Genomic DNA, 19090 nt, shown 5'->3' with positions numbered 1-19090 from the left:
GTCATGGTTCAAAGCTCGAAATCAGGGGACTCAAACGCATTCCATGGAGGGCCTAGGATCTTCTGGGTTTTTTTCTTTTCAATTAAGACCGAGACAACCAGGTGAGGAGAGTATCTTACCAATTAGTGATCGTAATTCTTCCGTCAAGTACAAGGGAGGAGCGAAAACGCTTCATCACAACGCTTTATCGATACGTATGCTATGATGCTGGTAAAGTTCTCGCGCACCTACAGTGCTGGTCATAAAAAAAAGCTAGCTAGCTCATGGATGCAAACAATATTCTTCCCCAAAAACATAGCAAAACGACATCTGTTTCCGTAGCTATAGTTAGCTAGCTAACTATATAGCTGTAACGTTAGCTTTGAGCAACAGGGTTAAGTAGTTGGCTAGCTATTTATTTTCATGAACTGAAGTTCAATTTCAATGGGTGAACAAGTGGCAACCTAGCTCATACTTACTCACAAGGATTCCTAAATCTTTGCTAAGAATAATGAAAATGACTGCAGTTTCTACTGGTCATTGTTTTCAGGCTGATTTGTATTGGTGCTAGCTTAGTACCAAGCTAAAGCTAGCTACCCCAGAAGTTGCGGTTGAACAAATTATGCTTTATTACCAACACTGTATTGTAAACACATCGTTCTTGGCCGGTGTTTGCTTGTTTTCAGACTTTTTTTTGTACGGCTTTGACAGTGCTACTGTATCTTTTTTGACACACAAAGACCCAAACGGCGTTCCATAGTATGTGTGTCGTGAAGCTAATAACAGTGACGCTATTACTGTAACTCCGGTAGGGCAACATCTGAAAAATAGCGCACTGAAAAATAGATCACTTGGTAGTGTGTACCGGTGCTCAACCAGTCGGCGAAAGCCAACATCACCTACGTCAGAACGGTTAATTGTCAAGGGCAATGAATTCTATTCTTGGCTTTAATGGATTTCGCCTTTAAGTTGTCTTGCTGAAATTGTGTTACTTTCAAATGACTGCTCTCGATCCACATAGCTTACATGGGCTAGTTTAGGAATGCTGTATTGCACGCATAGCGCATCATTTTATGTGGCGTCATTACGTCATGTACCTACGTTTATATAGGTATGCACGTCAGATTTGACATCGGTTTTCCATATCGGCGTTAAACTAGACATCGGCTGATACCGATGATTTTTAGCTAATATCGAACAATTCCGATATGTTCATCGACTATATCGTGCATCCCTAATAAAAATGTTGAATTCATACTGGTAGTTTAAAAAATATATATTTTCCAGAATGCAATACTGTCTTCAATCACGAAGTTGCATTGAATCAAAAACCAACTAGTAGCTGAAGGATGGGACTAAAAAAAACAAAATATAACTATTGTAAAATGTATACAGTATGTATAAGCTGGAAGTAAAAGCCTGTGTTATTGAAGTAAACTAATGGACAACAACACAGGCTTTTACTTCCAGCTTATACATACTGTATACATTTTACAATAGTTATATTTTGTTTTTTTAGTCCCATCCTTCAGCTACTAGTTGGTTTTTGATTCAATGCAACTTTGTGATTGAAGACAGTATTGCATTCTGGAAAATATTATAGAATGTTTCTATAATTTACCAGTATGAATTCAATATTTTCATTAATCAAATCAGGGAGCAAAACAAAGACACAAGCTCCTGACTCTGAGATTCTATACTATTGGTTATTGGCTGCTTCCACAGTAGCATACAGTACATGGTTCAGTACACCACACGTATTACACAAAATGCTTCAGTGTGCTGAATTGTTAAGTGTGTTACCACAGCGTTTACTGGCCAGGAGTGCTGAAGAGTCAGGAAATGGATGGATCACTTAACGGCTCCTCATTTGTGCTACTGTTAATGTCAGGCTGGCACAAATAAAAGCTTCTCTAATTGCTGCCCATACCTTCATAATCGTAACTAGTCAACTGGGGAAGAGGAAGTCACTGGCATTTCACAAGATGCCTTTCCTTCCACTTATTACGAAATATTTTTAGACATTGGCCTTAACTTACCCTGCGGAAATCGAATTTTAACATATCAAAATCCCCCTGTTTAACCCTCTAGATTGGGGGGGTTCTAAGCTAACATATGAAATTGTTTTAAGATGGTCATACCAAGGATTATTTAGCTATTTGATTTTGACTATAAAGACTCCTTTTTAAGGTATCTAAAAAATTATATATACAGTTGAAGTCGGAAATGTACATACACCTTAGCCAAATACATTTAATCCCAGTAAAAATTCCCTGTCTTAGGTCAGTTAGGATCACCACTTTATTTTAAGAATGTGAAATGTCAGAATAATATTAGAGTGATATATTTCAGCTGTTGTTTCTTTCATCACATTCCCAGTGGGTCAGAAGTTTACATGCACTCAATTAGTATTTGGTTGCATTGCCTTTAAATTGTTTTAACTTGGGTCCAACGTGTCAGGTAGCTTTCCACAAGCTTCCCACAATAAGTTGGGCCCATTCCTCCTGACAGAGCTGGTGTAACTAAGTCAGGTTTGTAGGCTTCCTTGCTCGTACATGCTTTTTCGGTTTTGCCCACAAATGTTCTATAGAATTGAGGTCAGGGCTTTGTTGTCCTTAAATTAAGCCATTTGCCACAACATTGGAAGTATGCTTGGGGTCATTGTCCATTTGGAAGACCCATTTGTGACCAAGCTTTAACTTCCTGACTGATGTGAATATAATGAAGCAACATCAAGACAATTTTACTTCCTCATGATGCCATCTATTTTGTGAAGTGCACCAGTCCCTCCTGCAGCAAAGCGCCTCCACAACATGATGCTGCCACCCCTGTGCTTCATGGTTGGGATGCTGCTCTTCAGCTTGCAAGCCTCCCCCTTTTTCCTCTAAACATAATGATGGTCATTATGGCCAAACAGTTCCATTTTTGTTTCATCAGACCAGAGGACATTTCTCCAAAAAGTATGATCTTTGTCCCCATCTGCAGTTGCAAACCGTAGTCTGGCTTTTTTTATGGCGGTTTTGGAGCAGTGGCTTCTTCCTTGCTGAGTGACATTTCAGGTTATGTTGATATAGGACTCGTTTAACTGTGGATATAGATACTTTTGTACCTGTTTCCTCCAGCATCTTCACAAGGTCCTTTGCTGTTGTTCTGGGATTGATTTGCACATTTCCCACCAAAATACGTTAATCTCTAGGAGACAAAGCGTCTCCTTCCTGAGCGGGATGGCGGCTGCGTGGTCCCATGGTGTTTATACTTGCGTACTATTGTTTGTACAGATGAACGTGGTACCTTCAGGCGTTTGGAAATTGCTAACAAATTCACTACATGGAACAATAGATGGTTCCAAAAAACATCTAACGGAAGTTTGTTCTGACGTGTCTGTGATATATAAGAAAGATCAGGAAATGTATTTGTCCCCTTAGTTTAAATGTCTAAAATATCTCCATATATACTTCCATTCATAAAAATAAAAAAACTGGTACCAGGGACTTTCAGATGAGGCTTGTGGGTATCCTAGAGCAAAATGGGGAGAGACACCTTTTCAATAGTGGTCATAACCGTTTGGATACTACAGACATTTTCGTGAGAAGACTGATTTTCGGGATGTCTCATGGTCTGACAAACACCGCTCTAGCTCTGTCACCTTTCACTGCAGATACAGAGGGGTGATATCAGTGTATTGAGAAGCAGCCCATGGAAAATATCTTAAAGAACAGACCGACGTAAACAAAACTCTTTCCCATTTTGTTTATTTAGCTTCAATTCAAAGACTGTTTTGAGAAAATGGTTGTCATTTAAGTTGTTACAAAATGACAGTCAAAACAAAAAGTTCATGGCTGTTATAATTGTGGAATACATGTCATAAATAAGGAGTCAATGTGACTTTAAATTTCTTCAAAGGTTCTCTTTTCCCGTCGGCCATTATCAAGTCTTTGATTTCATATTAACATGTTGGGTAGGGGGAACGTTGGCGACATTTCGACCAGACCCTTAAGACTCAAAGGCAAAGCTGAAGAATGTGCAGTAGCCTATATGCCGACGAGCTATGTAGTGCAAGGAAGACTGTAGACGTGGAGGAAGAGCAAAGGGAAAGTTTTGCCCACGTTGACATGGACCGAGTGGGGCTTCTGGTGGGGTGTAGGGGATTCAGGGATAATGACGGGGAGAAGAGGGGAGTGAGTGGGGTTTTGGGAACGGGGAAAGCTGCCAAACCCTCTGATGGCTCACATATGCTGTGGTGGTCGGCCTTGTGGCTTTGGTATAGGGGTTAGGCGGGACATGCAATGGGATTTTTTTTTAACTGTGGCCGCGAGATGGTTGCGAGGAGACAAAAGGAAGGATCAAGAATGGCTGACGTGGCACTGTCCAGCCTCATGAAGTCATTGTTCAACTATGCTAGTAGTCTCGGTGCAGTATTCCTGCTCTCTGAAAGCAGTTTCTGTGACCCTCCAATTCTGTATGGTATGGCCCTACCTACATAGTCTTGAGTACCAATCCCTTTGGCAAGCTTGCCACTCCTTGTCATTGATAAAGAATTTTTAACAAAGTCAAAAACAAACATTTAGCTGTTAGCTAGGCACGTTGTTGTAGTTTTAGATTTTAAGCCTCAAAATAAGATATTTTGTGGTTCTAATTGCAGTATGTATTTACACTGAGCTAGCAACTTTTGACAGGATTGTCTGGGCAAATACGGTTTCTTAGCAACCGGATACCAACGTGAAGACTGGGTTTGCCAGGTCTAGCCCAAATTTCTAGCACAATCTGCCCACAAGGCTTGAAAAACTAGCCCCAAAAAATGGATGCACAGCGAGAGGAGTTGTCATATTTATACAAACCCTTTCCCCATAACGTTATCGAGCGAATGAAGGAATATCAACATAAGAAGCAAAACTCTGTCATCAATATAATAATTATTGTGAGCTAACGTCATGTAAAAGGAATTTGAATAAGCCGGGAGAGAAGAAAATGTATCTTTATTAAACTTGGCAGATCATTTTCCACCAGTGGGATGTCATTTTAACTCGTTTGACTGCTAAAATTTTAAATAATCCCTTTTTGCATAACTATATATAAATCCGACAGAGTTTTGAGTGACGAAATTTGGACAGAGGATCACAATCCCAAACATTGGGCTATTTTCTGGCAATTGTGCCATCATTATAAGCCAGATGTTAATAAGACTACAACCTGTTTTATAACTGGCCTATTTGCACGATTGACTTGTCATTTCAATAGGCTAAATCTGGGTTTGTGATTTAATTATATTTTGCATAGCTAGATACAGGTAGCCTGTAGCCCCTTTATAGGCCTACATAATATGGCCTACAGTAGCCTGGACAAGTGCTTGTGTTGCCCAATAACCTGCTGGAATAGGCTACTGAGGATGGTGTCATTTTCAAATATTAATAATATGGATATGAACTGAATAGGCCAATGCTTGTCTTTTTTTATTTTAATTAGATTTTTTACCTGTAGCCTAAGCTGACGCTTTCTAACAGCTGATCAGCAATTGCAATAGAGCTTTGACCATGATCACAATTGATAACTTCCAATTTAATTAACTAAACTTGGCCATTAATAATTGCATAACACAACACTACAACAACAAACTGAAGTCATACGATATTTACAAAATGTTTGCTAGCTGCAGTTAAGCTACACAAGTGGCACAAATTGATTTGCAATAACTCCAGAGATTTTGTCATTTCAACATTTTATTGTATCAAATGGTAGACTACGGTAGCCTATAATGACAAATCAATAGGCCACTTGATGGCCAACATATGCAAACGTTTCATTGTGGACTTTTCCCCATAACCGAAGCATGCAAGGGAGTTCCAGAACTTCCATTTCAAATTTCCACTCGCGCAGCGCTCAAACCCTTCACTTGATACAGTTTTCCGTAAGCAAAAGTCGACACAGAATGCAGTTTAAACCACCGAGCGAGTTTATCTAGTGCGCCATGTCATTTTCCAGGGCTTGGTTGCCTTTTTTATTTCTTGACCCACATCAGTTCTATATTGCGTTAATGGACAACGGGTTGGAAATAAATGTCTCCATAATGATAATCTAAATAGCCTACATACAACCAATGTTTTTATTCATACACACACACACACACACACACACATACATCATTGCATAGAACTGGTGAAAAGTTGTCACGACGTGCGCGCTGCTGTCTCCTCGGCTGCCTGCTGCAGTGATTTCAACACACACACCCCTCCGGCCCTCACGATCACTCACTCACTCAGCAACAGCCTCCTCACTGTCTGATAGTCCGCAGCAGCAGGTCACGGTGAAATATATATATATGAGAAATTCAATGGCTGCCGCAGTGCAATTTAGAAGTACCCCCAAAACCTGCGACCAATACATTTTCGCCCAATTTACGGGAATTTCAGATAGGACAACCTTGTGTGGGGGAAAGTGACGGTTCCAATATTTGCATAATCGTTGTGATTTGAGGATAGCTGTGAGGGTGATTGAATCTGGATACAAATCCTCATCTATCCTAGAGCTCATTAATGTTCATATTTGAAGATAGCAGAAAGGACATTTTCTTTGGCACATGACATGGAGTACAGGGAGTAGATTAGCCAAAGACTGGTACCTAGGCTACCACCTACATGCCTAACCAAGCAAGCTGTCATTGTCCAGGGTTCATATTGTTCAGCGTGACTTGTGCCCCAGAAGCACAATATCACTTTGGCCAGATGTGGCATGCCTTGGCTCTGGGTCTGCCAGTGTTGACAGGAAAACGTTGGGGAAGTAAGTCACGCTATTTTTCTCCCTTACCCTCTGTGCCACAGTGTAGTGCCTTTGCTGAGGGAGTCCATTGGGATTCTGATGCAGCGAACTCCGCCCTCTCTGGACAATGCCCTGCCAGAATGCTACCAGAGGGTAAGTGCTGCACAACCATGCCTCAACCATACCCTCACGTCAATGCTGAACATGTTAAATGTTTAACAAGGGGAAATGGTCATATAAATCTAGGTGTGAACTGTGTGTGTTTGCAGTTGCAGCAGTTGCAGGGTGTGTACAATCTGCAGGAGCCTCACTTCTGGACCCTATGCACAGATGTCTACATTGGCACAGTCAAGCTGCTAATTGCACCTGACGCTGACAGCAAATGGATTCTAAGCCAAACGCACAACATTTTCACACAGGTAGGAGAGGAACCCATCCTTTTGTAATGTCAGACGGTCATTCTCCTACAAATACACACACTGATTATCCAGCAGCTGATGGGAAACCACAAAATCACTAACATTGGAACATGTGTCATTTACTTATTATGCAATGGGTGGGTCTAATCCTGAATAATGATTGGTTAAAAGCGCATTCCAGTTGTCTATTCCACAAGTTACCACCGGCTAAATCGATGATGCCTATTTACTCTGTTCCATCTGAATTGTGCAATCCACTGTCTCATCAGCCCAGCCAGGCAAGTTATAAACTTGATCTCCACTATAAAAAAACATCTAGACATTCTCACATTTCTAAAACTAACATTTAGTTTTCAACAGCAGAGTTTTGTATAAACCTTGCTGTCTGACATTTGCAACATTGTTTTAATATTTGATCTCCAGCTGTCCCATAGTAACATGTAGGGTTCGGTGTCGGGACGGGAAGACAGTGTTTCTCAGCCAGTCAATCGCATCCATAGATAAAGAACAAAAGACTGAACGACTTGGTTGCGTCTCTGACAACCCGAACCAATAGAACGAATGACCAGCCGGCTTGGGTAGTAACCATAATGTGTTGGGACTATATCTTGTGGATGAATAAAATAATGTTAATGAAAACATGTTGGTAACCCGTTGTATAAGTGATAATGCCCTTGAAGCCGGTGTTTGGGTGATATATTGGCACATCCTCCAAACACTGGCTTTGAGGGCATTATCACTTAAATAACCGCCAACTGGTCAGCAGCCTAAATGATGGTTTATGGACAGACAATCGGTCTATTCAAGTCCAGGTGGAAGGTTTGAGAAACAAAGATGTAGCAGCCAAGTATTAAGAGCTCTGCCATTACCACTAGACCATCTTAACATTATCATTAGAATTACACCAGTACTAGGTAATGACAGGCTGCAAATGTCAGACATTAAAGGAACCATCTTCACTGTTGTGACAGGTGTTGAAGCAAATCGTGACTGGTTTTCTCCATTGTACTTGTCCACAGGCTGGAGTACGGCAACTGTATGTCCAGATAGAAGTGGCGACGATGTAGGACTCGTTCCTCGTCTCTCCCTGGGACCAAAGCCTCTGTGTGCTGCTGTGGGGTTTCCTCCCCACCCTTTCCCCCCTAAACCCTGCATCTCTCTGGGTTTTAAAGTCCACATCACAAACCAAGGACCAAGACGGAAGCAGCTACAGGACAAGTACACTGACTCTTGAGAGGACACAAGAAAACGGGGGAAACCAAAACTTGCCAATTATGATGCGACGTCTGCGGGGAAAATGAGAACTTTGCACACACCCACTTCCACCCATTCTACTGTTTAGGAAGTGTTTATCTTAATGTCAGAGACTTATTTTGGTTTTATCATTCCCCCCTCCATTTTAAGATGGGATTTTAATTCATTTGTAACTATTATCTGCGTTAAAGTACACTTCAATGGACATTCGTGTTAAGCCCTGCAACCATGTAAGATCCATAGATGGTCTATTTTTATACGTCCATATGAGTCACACACAATTAACAAGGGGCATATTCCATTTGGCCATTTAGTTGCACTTTGCACACTTGAGCCGTTCAACTGTCATTTTGGGTTTCTTAAGTGCCTTTTTCACCAAATCATGGACTGGAATCATGTCCCTCCAGACCCAAAAGGAATCAGATGACCAACATGGGTCTTGTTATTCCAACCCCTTGGTTCCATCCTTGATCCAGCATCCCTTTGAGGGTTGTCATGGTATTTTTCCTAAGGGAATATTGTCATAATTCCCTGGACGGCACACAGTGGTTTTATTTGAACCTTGAACAGCTGCGTACGACCTTGTCAAAGAGGATGGTTAAAACCGATGTAAGCCTAAAACTCATGATTTCATTGCCCTCATTGGTCTTACTTTAATGTAATGGGCCAAGTGTGCAGTTGGCCAGTTCCATTCTTATTTTGAAATGTAATAAATGATTTTACTGCATATAATTTATTTTCTCTCATTACTGGCAGAGGTTGAAATTTTGATAGTTTAACTTGAAGAAAAGGTTTGGCACAGATTGCACATCAATGTTTATTCGTTACATGGATATTTGAGAGAAGACATTTTTAAATGTATTTTGCTCAGTTTGTGCTGTCATCCATGATTTCTTATCTGTACATTTTTATTTTTGACAATGTCATTAAATTGTTGCATATCAAGTAGGGCTCGACTATCTGTAGCACTGAAGAGCTACAGCTATTCAGCTTAAGCAGAGACTGCATTCACGGTAAACGCTGCATATTTCGGCTCAATTGGAAATTACCTTTTTTATATTTCAGAAGCTGTGAACTTCAGCGATACGAGCCCTTACATTATCTGGAGGAGGAAAGGGGAGTTGCTGCCACCTTTTAAAAATCTATCCAACTCAGGAACTAGATGATGAATTCTAAGTGTCATTTAAGCACATCAGTATTAATAAATCAGTGAAATATATGCTTTGGTCTGTGTAAGAAATATGTAAAACTCTTAATTCTGGTTTCACAGGCCCAGATAGGGGTCCAGGTTGACTTTTTGGCAGTAAGTGCTGCGCATACCAGAAGATTGCACTTCATTTTCCAAGAATACAAAACATAATTACAGAACAGCTTAATTTTTTACCAAGATAATCTGACTCAGTTATGTTCCTCTGTTACCTCTTCAATCATGGTAATAACATTTATGCCATAGCCAGCTAGCGTTGTGATTTCAGCTAAAGCACGGGGGATGAGGGATTTTTTTTTTTATAGGGAAGCAAAGTAATGGATTTGATTGCCCATTAAAAAGCATTCAAACCCCTTTCACATTACAGCCTTGTTCTTAATCTACCCCATAACGACAAAGAAAAAACTATCCCTCAATTGAGCTCCGGTGCATCCAGTTTCTACATGATTAAGAAAGGCACACCTGTCTACATAAGGTCCTATAGTTCACAGTGCATGTCAGAACAAAAACTTTTCAAATGATGCAAACTTATTTGCTGAATGTTAAATACAATGTCTTTAATGTATGACTTGAATTTTCATGCTGATCAGAGATATTTATATGCTTTAGAATGACAGTTCTGGTGGGAAATACTGGATTATACCCGGGATGGAACGTTTAAATACATAACCCTAATGTCGATCCAGATCTACTGGTGTGTTGGTATCGGTCAGCGGCTAGGCGTGTCAAGTCAACAGAAGTTAGCAGGCCTATATGACACATGGTCCTGTGTTTGTGTGTGCTAGGTCGTTTGGAGATCCTGAGAGTCATTCTTGAGGCAGTATGTGTGCATTAGGAGGTGTACGTTGAGCTGTCGGTCATTCGGAGGTCCTGCAGTGCGTCGGGGGTGGCAGCTGACAAACGCAACATGTCTACCTCCAGCGGGTGCAGGTGACCCGTCACGATCATGGAATGCAGCGGGCCGCCCAGGTCACATGACGCCAGTTGGCGGAGTGTCCCCGCGCGGATGACCTGGTCCTCTGCTCCCACCCTGGCCAGACCCACACATATGGTCTCCTCGCTGATGGCTAGATGGAGAGCGAGGCAATTAGTGTTTTTTCTTTCACATTGTCACATCATTCAATTCAACATGATAGCAACTCACCCAGGTCATCTCCCCGCTCCCTCCTGTTTTGTACTATCTCCAGTAGCTGCTCAGCCGCCTGGCTCACGGTCATAAATCTGGCCGGTTCATAAATCTTACGGCCCCTTTACAAGAAAAAGAAACGAGGACGTTACTTATGGAGTAATGCAATGCCAATGGGTTCATACTGCCCAGACCTATAAGTGCTGTGGAGGTGACTTCTTCAGAATATAAAAGCTGAATCTAATAACCAGGTGTAGACAAAGCAAGCCCCTTTGTTACCAGTAGAGCCATTCAAAAGGAAGGAGAAAAGGACATGCCATTATGCTAAGCATTCAGTACTGTGCTGAGTAGCTCAGATGGGGCTATTCTCAGCTCTTTCAGCACTTTGAAATCAAGCAGGTTTTATTCTGGCAATGTTTCACTGTGGCTGTTCTGGTGCTAGATCAGAACTAAAATAACGGAGTCTCGTGTAAATCTCCTACAGTCATAAAATGCTTACAAAGCAAGCCAGAGATCTATTTGATAACTATGTTACTGGAAAGAAAACGTTCACAAATGTGTCTAAATTCCTTGGCCGGGGGGGGGAAGACGGGGTATTTTTTTCCTTCGGCTAATACTGTATGGCATGAATCTCTCACTGCGCAAACATTTTAATATTGACCAAAATCATAGGGCATGTGTTTATTCCATTTTCTAGTAATAATATATATGCACCAGTAAACCTTGGAGAAATTAAGACTCTTTTCTGTCTTAAATGAAAACCATACTTTTCCCCTGTACATAACCCTTACATGGCAGATTACTGAAGTCCATTTCAGCTTTTATAGATTCACATATAAAACTACTTCCATGCAGGCTCCTGTTGGGAAAATAATTGCAGGACACCGCAAAGTGAACGAGGAGTTGACAACCTTCCTGCAAACCAATACATGATACAGTAACGCATTAGTGTGGAATGAGATGAACTGGCATCCAAAACAGACATGTCTGTTGATTCTCAAGTGTGGGACTGGTTGTATGTCATCTTTTCTGAAAACACATGCAGGAGATTAACATACTAAATGTATTTCCTAAACCTGGCCCAATGAGACGACACTGACAACAGATTGTGTGTCCAAGTCAAACAAACCACTGTATTTTTTTTTTTTTTTGACTCACTGGCCTGGCCCGTCTCCAGCTGCCAGTATAAATGTATGTTAAGTGAACGTCTGCAATAAACCTCAACTCTGCTCCGTTTCAGAGTCCTGCTGGATAGAAACACCACTGACCAGATATAAATCAGACGGCCCCCTCCCAGACAGTCCAGCGCAGGAGGGGGAAAGGAGAGACTTACCTCATGAGGTTCTCCATGGACTGCTCTTTGACTTTGATATCTGCGGACAAAAAAAGGAGGGCTGTGGAGGTAATGAACCATTTCACAGATGTGGACAATTCCTTTTCCCCTCAAACTGGCCATGAACAACACATCTTGACAAATTACCCAAGGCCAGCTTGAGGAACTAAATATCCCTTTAAGCCATTCCATTTTCAGGAAAATTTTACGCTCCGCTAGAATAATAATCATACATCATTTTGTTGAATAATATGAACAGTCAATAATCCTTACACAAAGACCATCAAAATCTTACCCAAACATTTTTTTAAAATTTATTTTAAATCAGTATTAGTCAAACAGGAACAACGGTCCTGCTAGTTTCATTACAGTGATGAGGTTTCCCTCATGTAGATGTATGGCGTGCATGTTGTCCGGGGAAGTCATGATAGATGACCCAATCAGAGTTGTGCGTGCGTCTGCTTTTGTTGTCTGCGCTCGTTCTTCATCCTTTTAGAATCGTGCCCTTTGCTTCACGGGTGTGGAGGTGCCTTGGCTAATGCCAGGCTTTCCGATCCACTATTGAATAATGGGGGTTCATATCGGTGGGGTTCATATCGGAGAGCTCACAAGCGCACACACCCTTCTGCAGCTGGGGCCGCACCTGGGGACACATAGGGAGCTTGGCCCACAGAGACAATAAGGGTGTGACCCAAAACCGTCTCCGCTTCAACCAGCATCCATTACCTCGAATTATAGGGCTCTCCCATGTGAGGTTCATAAGGGGGGCAACCCTCTGCGTCCAAACAAAAATCTCTTGCTCAAATAAACATAAATTATGAGCGTTCGGGCCATCTGCCTCTGCAGTCACAGCCGCCTTCCCATTACAGAAACCTACTCCACAGTCTACTACTGTGACTGTGATTGAGGACTGTTTAATATGCACCCAGGGGATGATGCACCCAGGGGATGACACACACAGGAGGGAAAAGGTCTTGGAGTAGAAACAGTCATAATGAGGGCTTTGTTTGGTCCCAGCCTCCCGGAGATGAAAGTGTGTAGAACTGACTGACTGACTGGCTGGCTGGCTGGCGCACACACACACACTATATCCTCGCTCCTTTCCCCCACCTGGAAGGCAGACCAGCACCTTGACTGGAAGTAGGTCTGGAAGAATATGAGCTCTGAGGGACTGCCTGGAGAATCACTCAGACACACGTGTACACGGATGTGACGTCCCATGTTTCCACCCCATGTGCTCGGGTGTGACCAGACCCAATGTTACTACGTAGCGTGAGCGGTCCATAATGGTTACGGGCATACTGTATGCATGCTATTCTGTAGGGATGATACCAGTATCGCGACACTCGTTAGTATAGTGGCAAAGGAAACAAAGCGGATTTGACTTCTTGATGAAAACGGCCCTAATGTTGGGAACAAACATCATTATGTTGTCATCCAGAGTCACATTTATGTATTTTCCAAGCTACAGCACACTATTTTACAAAAAGCTGGTTTTTAAATGACCAAATAGTTTTTACAGCTTTGTGTTTTAATTTTTGCCATGGGGAAAAAAATATTGCAATATGGGTATCGTCTCAGCCCTACTATTCTGTACAGATTTTCCACTTTGTATTTTTTTCACGGCCCATATCAGGACAGTCACTTGACTCCTAATATGGACACCGTGTCACTGGATGTTTGTACTGATTTGGTTGGTTACTAAAAGAGATGAAACTGTAGGACTCACCAAGCAAACATAGTGTGTGCATCCCCAGGTCCCTGTTCTTCTTGATTTTATCGTAGAAGCTTTCCGGTCTCCACGTATCTGTCCAGAACACAATGGACACCGTCTCTCCAAAGTTGTACAGCTGTCCAAAGGTAATGTACACAATGTGATTTAAGACTTGTCTTCTACTCAGGGTTAGACTTGTCTTCTACTCAGGGTTCATTGAAAGTATCTTAGGACAGCAGCATTGGGTGTGAATGGTCAGTTTCTCAAATAAAGAGTTTGTGGTTCTGGTTCACTTGTCTGACAGCTCCTGTGAGCTTATCGATTGATATTTGTGTGTGTGTGTGTGTAGAGCAAAATTATGTCTCGTGAGCAGGCCGTGATTGCTGCAGCAGACTGGATTGCACTAAGTGTCCCAAGGTGCTTCCTGTTATTCAGTGTGTGAAAAATCACATGGCACTCTGAGCCGCGGCATGCTCGATACAGCACGGCGACCCAAAACATGCATTGGGACCCTACCTAACTCCCCCCTTCCCCCAATACACTAACAAGCGCACTGCAGTGCAAGGCCAATACACCGTTGACTTGAGCTAGACAAAACACTTGATATGGCTGGTCTGAATGTATTTTCTGAAACATTTCTTACCATTTAAAATTCTGAGTTAGAGAGCGATTGTAATACCTCATTTTAGCCATCTATTTTTACATCTCATTTGAAACCAATGTCAAATTGATATGCTGATGTTTGGCAAAACATGCTAATTCAACACCCACATATTCCCAGTCATCTGAACTCAAGTTGGTCATTTTATTTAAAAAGAAATTGGTAGGGTAACAGGGAAGACAATTAAAATGCACAACCAATTGAAAGGTAAATTATACAGGCACATATAGTATAGAATAGAACACCCCTCCCCAGAGGGATATGGTGAAGCACACTAGGTTGACAGGCAGGGAGCACACACAACCTTGATCCCTGTGATGGGCACGTCCTTCATTAGAATAGCAAAGCCTCCTTCTCTCCTGTCATTGCTCACTGGCAGTGGCTTTGAGTTGCCAGATCACTTCCAACTAGTGCATCTGATGCACGCCCAAAGGAGCGTCACTACCCACTAATGACAACCCTGATGCACTAACACTGACGTTAGCAACACTAATCCCCCCCACCACCACCACATCAGAGGCAGGGTGGGACAGCTGGATGCTCACAATGCTCCCCCTGACAGGTCAATGCAAGGCCACATTATGGATTTCCTGGGCTGAGCTGTGTATTAAGAGACATTGGTGCTGCTCTGCCATTTCAGTCCATAGACTCCGCATGGATTTTCTTTCCCAATGGCAATTATGCTCTTTGATTGCCTTCATAGGACGTTGCTACATAATGGTTAAGATGATGGGGCATTGAAGACCAGATGTTATAAGCTCTTCTTTTTTTTATAGCAAAGTAGACAACGTTTCTGCTAATCTGTGTGTTTCAGTTTCCAATAGGACTTCAAGTGGACGTACCTGGAGGCCGCAGCATCCAACTGCGTTCATGATAGAGGCGTTATGGATGACCCTGTATTGTATCCCAGCATTCACTGCTCTCAGGACCAAGTCACTGTGGGTGGTGGCGCTATAAGGAAAAGATACATCAAGTGTTAAGAACATGGCATGATGCTGCCTTTAGAAACCTGACAACAAAGTCCAAGCTTAGACCAAAAATGTCACATTGCTGCTCCATTTCCATTCCAAACCAACTGGCAATTTGCTACAGTAAGGATGGTTATGGTCAGTGAGACTGCCTGATTTATTTATTTCAAAGGCCACACTTGGCCCCAAACCGAATCCTTGGTTTTAGATGTCATTAACTTTATTAAATCCCAACATTTCTTGGAGCAAATCGTGACCGTGATGGAGAGTGGAGAATTTGACTGAACCTCCCCTCCTCCTGGTCAGTGGTTTTGGATGGAAAAAGAGCAGAGCCAAACATTCTTCACCATTTAAAAAAATACATCTTTATTTAACTAGGCAAGTCAGTTAAGAACAAATTTTTATTTCCAATGATGTCCTAGGAACAGTGGGTTTACCTGCCTTGTTCAGGGGCAGAATGACAGATGTTTACCTTGTCAGCTTGGGGATTTGATCTTAGAACCTTTTCGGTTACTAGTCCAACGCTCTAACCACTAGGCTACCTGCCACCCCCATGCCCGTTAAGCACTATTAGTAGCGCTAGCAAATGGGAGTGCAGTACAATGAATGAGTGGCTCTTTCCAGAGACGTTGCAGTGTTCACACAGCAGTTCGGTCCAACTACTCCCTCCCCAGAATGTTTCCCCACCGGCTCAGAGAGCAGATAGCTGCAAAAACACTTTTCTTAATCGTGTGGTGCTCCGTTGAGCATCGATGTCATACCAAACGATTTTGTGAGATAGTATTTTTGTAGCAATTAGTTCCGTTTCCATTTGTATGGGAAGCAAATGGAAACTGCAGATGATAGTCATTGCGGACTGAAGCATACCAAGGTCATGAGACTTTCAATATTTTTGCGGCAAGGGATGTTGTTCAAATGATTGCAAGCATCAACTTCCAGCAGGCTTTCAAATGGCAAAGAAGAAAAACAGTGTGATCACCAAAGCAACATTCTCCACTGAAGGTTCAGGGTTCTCTTTAGTTATTGATTTAATAAAACCATGTTTTGTAAATGTCCCAAAAAATGTAGCCTATCCATTTGTTTACAACTCAAATAGCGAAATGAAGGAGTGAGTGAGTGGTATTGATGAGCGTTGTTTACAATGGTACTCCCTAATCAGATAGGGCTATGTCTTACTGACTTACTCATTCCTACTTGTGTGCCTCCCTCAGAGAAAAACTGAATGCAACGCTGTCATTTCAACCAGATATCAACCTGTCTGTAATGACGTTATTTCAACCTGTTTGTAATGACGTTATTTCAACCTGTCTGTAATGACGTTATTTCAACCTGTCTGTAATGACGTTATTTCAACCTGTCTGTAATGACGTTATTTCAACCTGTCTGTAATGACGTTATTTCAACCTGTCTGTAATGACGTTATTTCAACCTGTTTGTGATGACATTATTTTCAAGCCTGTCTATAATGACGTTATTTCAACCGGTTTGTAATGACGTTTTATCAACCTGTCTGTAATGACGTTATTTCAACCTGTCTGTAATGACGTTATTTCAACCTGTTTGTAATGACGTTTTATCAACCGGTTTGTAATGACGTTATTTTCAATCCTGTTTGTAATTGTTGTATACACTCCCTCAAAATGTGTTGGGACTTTCATTTTCATGACATACCTTACTAAGGTGCGTGTACAGTATGTGTGATATAACACCTCACTTGTTATGTCACACTGTACATACATTAGAGCAGTGCAAACAGGGGAAGTGATATGACGTGTGTGCGTCAGTGGAGGTAATCATGAACTTAACAGATGGAGATCTCTCCTTATAGCGTGTCTGATCAATCACACACACCTGTCATAATGCAAATAAATATATAGCTCATTCCAGCTGTCATAAGCATTCATAAAATAAAAGGTCACGTGTCATGTGTTAGGACACTTTACCATGCCGCTTATGACATTGTTATGACGCGTCATGAACGACACTTGTGTGAAGTGTTACCGATTTGTATCGCCTACTGCCTGGGAGACGGAGGGGCTTGTGTAACATTCCTAGGTGCCTTACGACCTCCCAGAAGTCCTTCAATCCTATTGGAGCAGTGGTTAGCAAGTTCATCTACGGCCAGGGCCTGCACTTCTATTGTTCACGGCAACATCTTTTGAAACTAGCCTGCCAGTAATAGTCATAACGTAATTAATTACTTTTCAAGCATGAAAAACAAGTACAGTAATCAATTACCCAAATGGGTCTCCCACCACAAGAAATGCCACATCACTGACGTCAGCCCCTTTCAGGATCTCATCAGCCTCCTGTTCCACCATGTCTCTGTCGGCCAGTATCAGCTCCCGTCCATAGTACTCCTCCTAAGGTCATAGATCACACTTATTCACGACACATACTGCCTTTTGAACTTGCTTTAAAAAACGGTGGATGGACTTTATCTGGTGGCAACGATAAAACCTTGATCTCCATCCTGCCAGCTTGAGCTCTGTTTAATGAACGTGCACTGTCTATAAACTTGAGAACATGTGACTTTTACTCAATTTTAAGAAAACACCATGAGTAAGAAGTGTCAACGTACGATTTCCAGCCACTCATTGGTCATTTCAACTAATGCAAATTTAATGTCATGGAAAAGTCTATAATATCTTTAACTAGAAGCAAAGACAACATGCACTTCAAGAGGTATTGTATCCTGATGCAGTTTTATCACATGCTCTGGACTGCATCAGTGCCGAGTTCGAAATGGGAGGGATTGTTGTAGCACAGACATGCACAATTTCACTACATGCATGCCATAGTGCTACATAATATTCAACCTACCAATGCATCTTTCCCAACTGTCAATATGGACGTGTAGGCTTCCAAGTAGACACGACTGCATTGCTTTACAATTTCTAACCCCTTTACGGTGATGTCCTTTGCATCTCCCAACCCAAGCCCAATAAAGTACAGCATCGCAACGTAGAAATACCACACTTTTTATGAGTTAGCTATATTAGTGGCTAACACCACACGTCATCACAACTGTCTTAATAGCAGGCTAAGGCTAGCTAATTGCTAAACCTAGCAGAAAACAGACCGCTGCCGTTATAAAATGCTCCGTTAGTTATGACATAACATATCTAAGGTGGTACCTAGAATACGCTTGCATTTATTATCAGATTCCCTCGTGAATATACACCGCTACTACAGTATGGAACTTGAATCCACTTGTCACTAAACGCACGTGTAAACACTATACGATTTCACATACGTCTTGACGCAAAATACTCTTGATTTTACGACACAGTTGCATGACTTCCTGCAATGTGGGTCCGTTCCAGCCCGGTATTAGAACAGTGGGAGTGCATTCGTCGGTAGAGCATCAGGTAGGCTACTTTCGGATTATTTATAAAGTTGGACTTTTTTTCAATTTCCTTGTGACTTTAACGTTTTTACAAAGTAAAAGTGAAACATTTTATAAAATCATAATGTGATTGCATAGTTAAGTGCATGTTCCCGAGTGGCGCAGTGTTCTGATGCACTGCCTCTAAGTGCTAGAGGCGTCACTACAGACCCTGGCTTCACTACGTCCGTGATCGGGAGTCCCGTAGGGCGGCGCACAATTGTCCCAGCGTCGTCCGGGTTAGGGGAGGGTTTGGCCAGGGTAGGCCTCATTGTAAAATAAGAATTT

The 19090-nt window shown here is 41.9% G+C and overlaps 2 protein-coding genes across 6 annotated transcripts in view; one reads left to right on the top strand and one right to left on the bottom strand.

The window, feature by feature from the left end:
- Nucleotides 1-9132, top strand: part of LOC112250698 (zinc transporter 7) — a 28330-nt gene extending 19198 nt beyond the window's left edge. For all 5 annotated transcript variants that reach the window (XM_042322006.1, XM_042322008.1, XM_042322005.1 and 2 more), the window contains 3 exons: nucleotides 6795-6885; nucleotides 7002-7151; nucleotides 8171-9132. In XM_042322006.1, coding sequence (XP_042177940.1) covers nucleotides 6795-6885; nucleotides 7002-7151; nucleotides 8171-8218 — 289 coding nt within the window. In that variant the 3' untranslated portion in view covers nucleotides 8219-9132. The remainder of the gene's footprint in view (nucleotides 1-6794; nucleotides 6886-7001; nucleotides 7152-8170) is intronic.
- Nucleotides 9133-10152: 1020 nt separating this feature from the next.
- Nucleotides 10153-18699, bottom strand: LOC112250700 (diphthamide biosynthesis 5). The gene is made up of 7 exons (XM_024421063.2): nucleotides 18238-18699; nucleotides 17653-17777; nucleotides 15289-15397; nucleotides 13801-13921; nucleotides 12072-12111; nucleotides 10757-10860; nucleotides 10153-10679 (listed from the first exon to the last, which is right to left on the bottom strand). The coding sequence occupies exons 1-7, from the start codon at nucleotides 18370-18372 to the stop codon at nucleotides 10444-10446; spliced, it is 870 nt and encodes a 289-aa protein (XP_024276831.1). The 5' UTR covers nucleotides 18373-18699; the 3' UTR covers nucleotides 10153-10443.
- Between the last annotated feature and the right edge of the window lie 391 nt (nucleotides 18700-19090).

The sequence above is a fragment of the Oncorhynchus tshawytscha genome, linkage group LG05 (assembly GCF_018296145.1).
Source record: "Oncorhynchus tshawytscha isolate Ot180627B linkage group LG05, Otsh_v2.0, whole genome shotgun sequence".
Classification (NCBI taxonomy): Eukaryota; Metazoa; Chordata; class Actinopteri; order Salmoniformes; family Salmonidae; genus Oncorhynchus; species Oncorhynchus tshawytscha.
Note: the sequence above shows the minus strand (reverse complement) of the source record. Positions and strands in the feature narration are given on the sequence as shown.

What these genes read in the sequence shown, in the direction of transcription:
- LOC112250700 (XM_024421063.2), bottom strand. Translation starts at nt 18,372, where the DNA reads ATGCTGTACTTTATTGGGCTTGGGTTGGGAGATGCAAAGGACATCACC. An exon ending in TTGGATGCTGCGGCCTCCAG is followed by an intron (nt 13,922 to 15,288) that starts GTACGTCCACTT and finishes ACCTTTGGACAG; the next exon opens with CTGTACAACTTTGGAGAGAC. An exon ending in GCACACACTATGTTTGCTTG is followed by an intron (nt 12,112 to 13,800) that starts GTGAGTCCTACA and finishes TTTTGTCCGCAG; the next exon opens with ATATCAAAGTCAAAGAGCAG.